General features: G+C 35.2%; 1 protein-coding gene across 1 annotated transcript; it reads right to left on the bottom strand.

Moving 5' to 3' along the window:
• Positions 1-426: 426 nt before the first annotated feature.
• Positions 427-9,003, bottom strand: LOC127564917 (trypsin-like). The gene is made up of 5 exons (XM_052001766.1): positions 8,552-9,003; positions 7,919-8,063; positions 5,605-5,852; positions 1,806-1,942; positions 427-675 (listed from the first exon to the last, which is right to left on the bottom strand). The coding sequence occupies exons 1-5, from the start codon at positions 8,625-8,627 to the stop codon at positions 526-528; spliced, it is 756 nt and encodes a 251-aa protein (XP_051857726.1). The 5' UTR covers positions 8,628-9,003; the 3' UTR covers positions 427-525.
• Positions 9,004-9,648: the final 645 nt, after the last annotated feature.

The raw sequence follows: 9,648 nt of genomic DNA, 5'->3' as shown, positions 1-9,648 counted from the left end.
AAATATTCCTAGTCTAAGGGAAATAGATTTATTTTCAGGATGTCATGCAATATTTTGTTTTGTTCTAATGCACTTATGCAATGTTGCATATTGAAGTTATCTGTTTTGGAGTTTCAGTCATCTGGACAATCATAGGCTCCATGATAGCAGGAACTGTGTCTTGACTAAATTTTGTTATCTCCTTATAGTGCTCAGCATGTGATAGAAATTTAATGTTTTCCAAGTAAATGAATGGATGGATGAATGAATACAAGAATAAATGGGTGGGTAAGTAAGACATGTATTCAAAAATTCTTATTAATATAGGACTAGTATCCTATCCTTGGCTATAGGTGGGGAGTGAGGATCAGTCCTTGATTCCCCAAAGTTTCTTAGGGCCTATATTATGAACTAGCAAGTCATAGCCCAAACTTCTTACTCAGAGACTCAGGATTAGCATGGCTCTTTATTGGTATTCTGTTTCAGCTCTGTGGCAAAGAATATTAATAAAGTAGAGCTGGAGAGATGGGAGGCCAGAAGGTGAAGTTAAAAAGAAGAAGTGACATTTTGGATCCATTGTCTGTATTTGTGGATTTTGGTAAAGAGTCCACCACTTCCCTGCAGAACACACCCATATGATATGGTTAAAATCCCATGTAGCCGTCCGTCACATATGGCTGGAACAGCTGAGATTTCCTGCCATTGAGAGAAAAAAGGAAGTCAATATACAATTTTCAAAAGCTTAAGAACTCTGATCAATGCATATACCAACCTTCATTTATATTATATATCTTCTGGCAAAGGTGATGGACTAATATGCAGAATGAAACACATTTCTACACCTGGACAACATAAGATTTTGTTTTACTGAACTATGCTTTTTTATTACAAGAGTTTGTTTTCCTTTTTTTTTTTTTTTTTTTTTTTTTTTTTTTAACATGGGAACATGAAAGGAAAAAAAAACATGCTTCCTAATTGAAAAAAATTGAAAAATGATTAATTCTTAGTAAAAGGGTGGGGAAGAAATTTGCTAAGCATAGAGGTGCAATGAAATAAGCAGATAAGTACAATGACAATCTCTGGAGCAAGTTTAAATCCTGCCTCTTCCATTAGATGACTGTGGACAAGTCGCTTCATGAGGGGATTACATTAAATGAACTCTAAGGTTTCTTGGAACTTGTTGTTTAGTCATGTTTGACTCTTTGTGAGAATTATTTTCGTGGTTTTCTTGGCAAAGATACTGGATTGGTTTGCCATTTCCTTCTCCAGCTCATTTTACAGATGAAGAACTGAGGCAAACAAGGTTAACTGACTTGCCCAGTAATTGTCTGAGGGCAAATTAGAGATCTGAAGATGAGTCTTTCTGATTCCAAGTCCTGTTCTCTATCTACTATGATCCCTAGATGTCCATTATCAACTAATAATCCTATATTTAGGATTTCCAGCAGGAGAGCTCAGGGATCTGAGAATTTATCCTCATTTCCAAATTTTTCTATCCATGAATCCTCCATTCCTCAGCAGAGACACAAAGCAAAGCCTAAGTGCACTTGAAGAGGAAATTGGATTATTCTGGGTCTATTTGCCTGGATACCTCTCTCTCCCTAGTTTAAGACTCCAGATTTCATCCACTTCAAGAATAGAGATGGGGAAATACTTTATTGTTTAATCCTTCATTCCCTGAAATCACTGTTCAAGGAGATGGACTAATGAGGGATGTTTCTTTTCTTTACTTGTTATTTTGCCATCCACAGATATTGTACCCTCATCCCTGTTCCTTTTGTCTTTTTTCTCTTTAGGGGTCCATCACAGGAGAAGGGATGAGCTACCTGGCATGGAGGTATGAAATCATCATAGTATCCCACACACATTTTATTTTCTGACATTTTTTCTGGAAGCATTTTGGTGCATTCCTCATCAGGAATAATGTCATGGGTCACCCAGCTCAGGATATCAGGGTCAGTTGCTACAAGAAAGAGGAGAGACAAAATGAATCCTAGCATTACTTTTACCAATAGAACCCAAATTATATCCTTCTCCCCATTAGACCAAAGACTATACCACTCATCAGCTTTTGGGCATGGCTTGTGATTTCCTCCATTTGTGATGTTGCCTTTACTGTTCTCCATATCTACTCTCATCCAACATTTCCAATTACTGAAATTCTACCCAATTTTTGACATTTATTTCCTTCATGATGCCTTTCTTGATCTAAATGAAAGACTTTAACTCTCTAATCTTTTAACAGACTTATTGTTATCTTTTGCCCAGTTTATACTCTGTCTGGTACTTAAAATGCTATCGTTCTATCTTTTCTGTCTTCTTAAATTTGATTCTCGTGCATATAGTCTATGTTCCAGTTATTATGGACTATATACTCTTTACATGTGAAAATTGGTATTCCTTACTAGCTCTCTTCCATCCTGGGATTGCTTTTCCTTCCACTTCTACTTCCCCACTTCCTTGGCTCTCTTTGTGGTGGCAAAGAACTGGAAATTGCAGGGGTGCTTATCAATTGGGAATGGCTGAACAATTCGTAATATTATGATTGTGATGGGATACTAGTATGCTATAAGAAATGATGAGCTCAATTAGTTTAGAAAAATATGGAAAGATTTGCATGAATAAAAAAGGAAGTAGCAGAACCAGGAGATCATTGTATACAGCAACAAGAAGATTATACAATGATCTATTCTGATGGATGTGGGTCTTTCCAGTGAGATGATTGAAGCCAGTTCCAATGATCTTATGATGAAGAGAGCCATCTACACCCAGAGAGAAGACTGTGAGAACTGAGGATGGATCATAACATAGCATTTCCACTCTTTTTTGTGGTAGTTTGCTTAAATTTTTTTCTTTCTCATTTTTTTTTAAACTTTTTGATCTGATTATTCTTGTGCAGCAAGATGATTGTATAATATGTATGCCTATATTGGATTTAACATATATTTTTACCATGTTTAATATATATTGGATTACATGCTATTTAGAGGAGAGAGTGGGGGGGAGTGGGGGAAAATTGGAACACAAGGTTTTCCAAGGGTTGATGTTGAAAAAATTATCCTTGCAAATGTTCTGAAAATAAAAAAAAAAAAAAACTTCAATAAAAAAAAGAAAAAAAGGGAAGTAAAATGAACAGAACCAAGAGAACTTTGCATACAATAATAGTAATAACAACCTTGAGTAAATAAGTTATTTTTGTCTACTATAAATGTCCAAATTAATTATAAAGTACATTTGAAGAAAGACACTATTTGCATCCAGAAAAAGAATTGAGGGATATACAGACATATATGTACATTCATATATATATGTACACACATGAATATCTATTTATCTATCTTCTTTAATGGTTGCCATCTGAACATGGTAGGGAGGAGGAAAAAAGGGAAAAATTTTAATGTGGTTATATTGAAAGAAGTCGCAAGTTGCATATAATAGACTTGCAGTTTCAAGTATAATTTTTAAATTTGTACTATGTTTTGAAAATACTTGTTTTGTCCCATAAATTAAAATTATAATAAATTTTTAAAAAGATTCAGTTTATGTAGTTGAGGCCATTCCTAATTGCCCCCACTGCAGAGGTCCTCTTTCTAAAATACCTTCCATTGTATAAATTACATTATTTTTATTGTGCATGCATATGTGTATATACATACACACATATTTATCTTCATGTTTTCTCCCTTATTAGCTACTTGAAGGCTTGAACTATATATTGAACATGTTTTTGATATCTTGAGGTTTAAGTCCAGTGCCTGTCAGATAGTAAGCACTTAATAAATATTTACTAATTCATACTATTTTATTATGTATTATATGGCTTGTGGATATTTCTATTCTCCTTACTAGATTGTAAGCCTTATTGAAGGCAGGAACTATTTTATTCATCTTTGTATTTCCCTCAGAGCCTACCCTTCCTTAAGCATATTAATGGTTGTAATAATAATATAAAACTGTTAGGTAGAAAGGGCCTAGAATCATACCAATCCAAGTAGAAAACTGATTATTACATTTTCAATATTTGTGAAGTCCGGGTTAGCACCCTGGATGCCTTAGAATCAGCCAGAGTCAGGATAAGCAAAAGTCCTTGGGTCTTTATTCTTGGCCTTTAGGGGTAAAAGAGAAGGGGATGGACACAAGCTCTCCACAACTTCCCTTCTCCTCTTCCACCACCAAATTGACTCGGCTTGTCTTACTCCATTCCCTAATCTCTCCTACAATTCTCTGTATACACCAAAAGATAGAGCCAGCACAGAATAGTGAGAAGGGCCATTTTCCAAGCATATGCTAATAATGTATTGTCCAATAGGTAATTAGCCTTAAGTGGTCAGTTATCTGATTCCAGTGCACCTATTCAGAATTTCAGCCCTTTATAAATATTAGCATTTATACTTTAGAAATAGTCAAATGTGGCAAATCAAGGTATTAATTGATTTTTTTTGATTATCTATACTAACATGCTAATAATATTAAGCATAAAAATGTGTGCTGTGTGTGTGTGTGAAAGCTGTTTGTTAAACATTTATCAGCACATCCCGGGATTCCTTCCTGCTCTTCAGGAGGTGCACCTTAGGGTCTACCTCCAAAGATATCTCAGCAAAAAGAGGGGCTCCAATTGTGAAGTCTTGGTTATGACTCTTATGTGGGTCCAGGTAAACCTAAGACAGAAATATGAATAGGTCCAGAGCAGTGAGAATAAGGATTCCTTGTTTCCCCTTCTTTTTTCATTCTCTTAAAAAAAAACAACCCCTCATGGCTTTTTCCTTCCTTCTTCCTCCTCCTCCCCCAATTTAAAGCACATTTTGTTTTACAAAGAATTTTGCTTATAACATCCTGTAAAATGAAGCTAGGCCAAGTATTTTACATTTAAGAAAACGAGTCACAGAGAGGTTAAATTACTTGCCTGGCTTATTTACCAGTCACCTCTTTGCCAGGAGGTTGGCAGCCCAGGGCTACTTTAATTCTTTTAATCATGGGACAAAGGCATCTCTTATCAAGATATCTTTAGAAAGTTGTGATAATGTCTACCAAGACTCTGTGAAGTTTTTGATTGTTTGGTTTTTAAATGAATCTCCTTGTAAATAACATATTTATATTTACATTGTAAACACACACAGACGTGTGTATATGCATAAGATTTATCATTCACACACATATATGTATATACACACAAAATATAGAATTATATACACATATATGCATAAAATATGAAATTATACACACATAAATATATACTTACATACAATAAAAAACTCAGAGAAAACAATTCAGACACCCAAGTTAAGAATAATTTGATTCTTCTCATATTGTAAATTAATACTATGCAATTATTGATGCATAAAATACTCAGTGATAATTTAAGAACAAAACTGATCAGTTGTGAAGTCTATATTTTGCTTCCCACCATAGCTTACAAATGTCAGAACTAGGATTTAAACATAGGACTTCTGAATACAAGTGAAGCACTTTTTCTGTTAGACCTTTGATTGTTAAAAGTCTATAGCCACAGCCATTTCAAGTTCTTATTGGATCCCTTCTAGACATTTTTCCCTACTTGCTCTTACACATTTCTAAGACATTCCCAGTAATCCAAATGACTTAAGAGTGTTCCTTGTGGGCACTCACAGTTATTCAGTTGTGTCCAGATCCATCCAGGGACGAAACATCTTTTAGATTCAGAAGGAACGATAGCCAGAGCAACAGTGCCTACATGTTTGTTGAGATTGGCAGGCTTATTTAGCTTAATCAGCATCAAGTTGTTGTCCAGGTTTTCGAGATTGAAGTGAGGATGTTTGATGCTGACTGAACAATTCCGGACCTGTTGTCTCTTTTCCTTTACATTGGGTTGAAGAACTCCCAGTCTGATCTCAGACCTTTGATAAAGGGAGCAAAGAGAAGGGGAAAAGAAAAGAGTCTGGGCAGAGATGAAGTATAAGAAGTCTTGAAAACATGACCAAATTATACATCCCCAAATCCAACAATGCTGAACATGATTCAGGACTCCTCAGTTACATAATTACTTCTATCATTTAAAGCTCTCTTCTGTTATTGCAGTAAGAATGGAAAACATATTTCATGAATCTATATCCTGTTATATAGTTTCTCCCAATTCTTACTATTGCTTTTGGGCATATTTAGAGGCAATATGATATGATGAAAAGAGAAGGAAATAAAGAGATAGCTATTCATCTCAATTTGTTCATTATCTTCCCGATAATGAGACCAAAGAGTAAAGTGCTGCCTAGAAAAATAGTGAGTTCCTCATTGATGAAGGTCTCATTGTCTAGAAGGTCAGCTTGAAGAGGAAGTTGTAAAGAATATTTGTCTATATAGGGATACCTATTGTTCGTCCTTCATTTTCCAAGTGGACCATGACAATGGGGAGATGATAGCATGATATGCAAATGAATTGGATTTAAGTGAGGGAGGGCTGTAAGAGATCTCTTCCATCAATAAACTGGCTAACTTGCAAAGAGCATATTGTTTTGCCTCTCTTTCAGTTTTAGTGTATGTAAAATGATAAGATTGGACTAGATCTTTAAGGCTTTTAAAAGTTCTTAGACTCTTTTTTAAAGTCTACATTGTGTTTTATTTCTTTTGCCTCTGACCTAAAGTCATTCCAGAAACATGATAGAGAGTTAATAAGTACAATCCATCCTCAATATTTACATGTCTAACTTTCATGACTTTGCACATTTGACTTTTGACTTGTCAACTTAATACATTTGGAACTATGCACAGCAGAAAAAATTGAGATACACAATGATTGCAAGTTATGCAAGTAGTTGGTATCCTACTGGGTCTTCCACTAGTCCTGTTCATTCTACCATTTGAAGCACTTCATTATTTGTCTTTAAAGCTCAAGTTCAGTGCTACAATCATGTCCCCAAAACATAATACAAAATCTTTAGATTCTAAGATAATGTTAAGAATTTGCCAGTCTTTGCATCTGATATCAGTAACTAATGTCCCAATAATCTCCTCCTTGGTTTTCAGCAAAGGACCAAGATAGAGAGGTTCACAGTAGAATAGTATATAGTACAATGTCTTCATACTGCAATCTGATACAGTAGAAAGTAAAAATCAGGTTAAAAATATTTTAGTTTTAAAAATTTTACTTGCTGTATACTATTTGTAGCATTGAAGATTTCACATATTATAAAAAGTGAATAGTCTAAAATCAATGTTACTTTATTGATATGTTAACACAAATGTCTCAGAATTATAGGGAATTATTAGTTATCAATTTTATTTTGTGTACTGAATTTTATACGTTATTTCATGGCTACTGTGCTACGAAAAGTGCATATTATCAGAATGAATGTAATTTGCCATTTTCTAAGAAATGTCATCCCCATAAATGTTGAGGATTCACTGTATGTGCTGAAGTTAATTGACTTGAGCATTTATTGAAAAATCAGGGACAAAAGAGCCCAGAAATCTTCTGGAAACTCATTGAGAAGTTTGGGAAGGTGTCAAGCAAACCTTGTGTATTTCAGAAATCCATTTGAGCCCAAGGAGGAAAGAAAGTGGAAGGAGACTTCCCTTTGGAAGATGCAACTTCAATGACTTTTTAGTAAGCATCCTTGGACAGATGTTCTCTACAATGCACTTGGTCTAGCCTGGAAGCAGGTAATGAAAAGATACTGAGAGGGTATAGGTAATGGCTTTTATCTCTCAATAAACTGTTGATTATATTCCACCATAGTCTCATAGAAATTCCTTTCTCTCTATACTTCCTTTTCTACATCTTCAGTCCTATGCCCTCCTCATTAAGTACTGGAAATGTAATATTAAAAAATAGAAGCATGTTAGATTAGAAGGGACTTTATGGTTCTAGAACAACTTTGTCATTTTATAGGTAAGAGTGATTTACCTATGCTTCCCTAATCTTAAAGTTAGGAAGACTGTTAGGAACAAATGCATCATTATCACTCACGGTGTGTTGCAATGAGCTGCTGTTATCACCCACTGGGACAGAATCAGAGTTCCCATGCAGAATGGAGGCCTGGATTTCAAGTAGACCATATAAGGGATTATAGTATCTTCATAATTCTTTTCCAAGGAAGCCACGGTCTGATCATCTGATTAGTATACAGATAGAAAGAGACAAAGAAATAGAGAAAGGGGAGATTTCAGAATAGTCACAGTCCTGCCTAACATCCTCTTCTGGGAGGTTTCTCTGTCCTACAGAAGGAAAGAATGGAAAGAAAATGGAAGGAGACTTCCTTTTGGAAGATGCAAGTTCAACAATTTTTTTAGGAAGCATCCTTGGACAGATGTTCTCTATAATGCACTTGGTCTAGCCTGGAAGCAGGTAACAGAAAGATCCTGAGAGGGTACAGGTAATTGCTTACACTGAAGCAAAGGATTCATCTCAGGGAAAGGTTATGGCTTTCAATAAGTTCTTGCTTCCCTCTATCACCATTACTGAAATCTTTTAAGTCCTCTTTCTTCAAGAGTATTTAGTTCTGGTTAGCTAATAGAGATAATCTTTCTTATCAAGTCTTCTCCCTCCTTTCCACCTGACTTTTTTTGAAAAAAAGAAAACAAAAACCCCAGAGATTCTCACCAGCTGCTATCAGGAGTATAAAGAAGAGATAAAATTTCATAATGGAGTTCAAGTGGTATTCCAGTGATGAGGTCATTAGTTAACTATTATTATTAATCCTGGTTTAATATCTAGATCAGAGCCATTTGGTAACTACTAATAGGTAGAGAAGTTTCTTCTAGCTAAAGCCTGAATAAAAAGGATGTTCGAGGGCCTTGTGGAAAGCTTGGAGATATTTGCTTTTCTTAGGGTCTACTTCCACAAAGCAGCATATGTTAGTCTTTCTTTACAGGTTGTTAGAAGTGAGGGAATATATAGTAGCTCAGTATCTCATCATTCTCATTCATATTTCTTTACAAATCTCCTGCTCTTTCCAGATCTGTCCTTTTGGAGAAATAGGGGAAAAGAAAATTTGTATTTGGTGTTCAAAGATTTTCTTTTCTTCCAGTGACTCCATGACCATCATTGACTATGACATGTATCCATTGTAGATGTCATAATGATTTCCCTTCCCCACCATTAGTGTTGACTTGTTTCTTCTATATGACTACTCCCTTCATTTGGACAGTGGACCTCTGTGCCTCTTCCACACCAGGAAATGGGTATTTGCCCTCTGTAAAATTCTTTTCTTCAGTACATCTTTTGATGAGGGATTGAGAGGTTATAAGAATACAGTGCAAATAGTCAAAAGCTGTTAGCATTTGCTGTCACCACTGGAAGAACACTAAAATCATTGTGTGCAAGAGTTTGGCTGTTTTGAATGGCTTTAGAAATAAACTTATAATGTATCCAACATATATACGCATATATATATATATATATAGTCACTAAGGAAAAATGTATCTGTAACACAGTTCATAAACTATTAAATGTTGGGCCATCACCAGTCATCTTGACTCTTTAGAAGAGGGAGTGTGGCTGATGACTTTATGCAGCTGTCTCACTTAAATACAGTTCATGTGCAAGTGAAGACATCATTCTTGTGATATCATTGCTCCTCTTTGAGAATGAAAGATGAGTGGCAAACTACTAAATAGGAAACATTTGAGGTCTTTTGAAATTCTACAATTCTGTGATTAACCATTTCAGCATAGTGACAAATAACATTAAACTTTTCA

Source organism: Antechinus flavipes, chromosome 5, assembly GCF_016432865.1.
Source record: "Antechinus flavipes isolate AdamAnt ecotype Samford, QLD, Australia chromosome 5, AdamAnt_v2, whole genome shotgun sequence".
In the NCBI taxonomy this organism is placed as follows: domain Eukaryota; kingdom Metazoa; phylum Chordata; class Mammalia; order Dasyuromorphia; family Dasyuridae; genus Antechinus; species Antechinus flavipes.
This window is presented reverse-complemented; position numbering and strand designations above follow the sequence as displayed.

What these genes read in the sequence shown, in the direction of transcription:
- LOC127564917 (XM_052001766.1), bottom strand. Translation starts at nt 8,627, where the DNA reads ATGACCTCATCACTGGAATACCACTTGAACTCCATTATGAAATTTTAT. An exon ending in TATACTCCTGATAGCAGCTG is followed by an intron (nt 8,064 to 8,551) that starts GTGAGAATCTCT and finishes TATACTAATCAG; the next exon opens with ATGATCAGACCGTGGCTTCC. An exon ending in GCAGCTCATTGCAACACACC is followed by an intron (nt 5,853 to 7,918) that starts GTGAGTGATAAT and finishes CCTTTATCAAAG; the next exon opens with GTCTGAGATCAGACTGGGAG.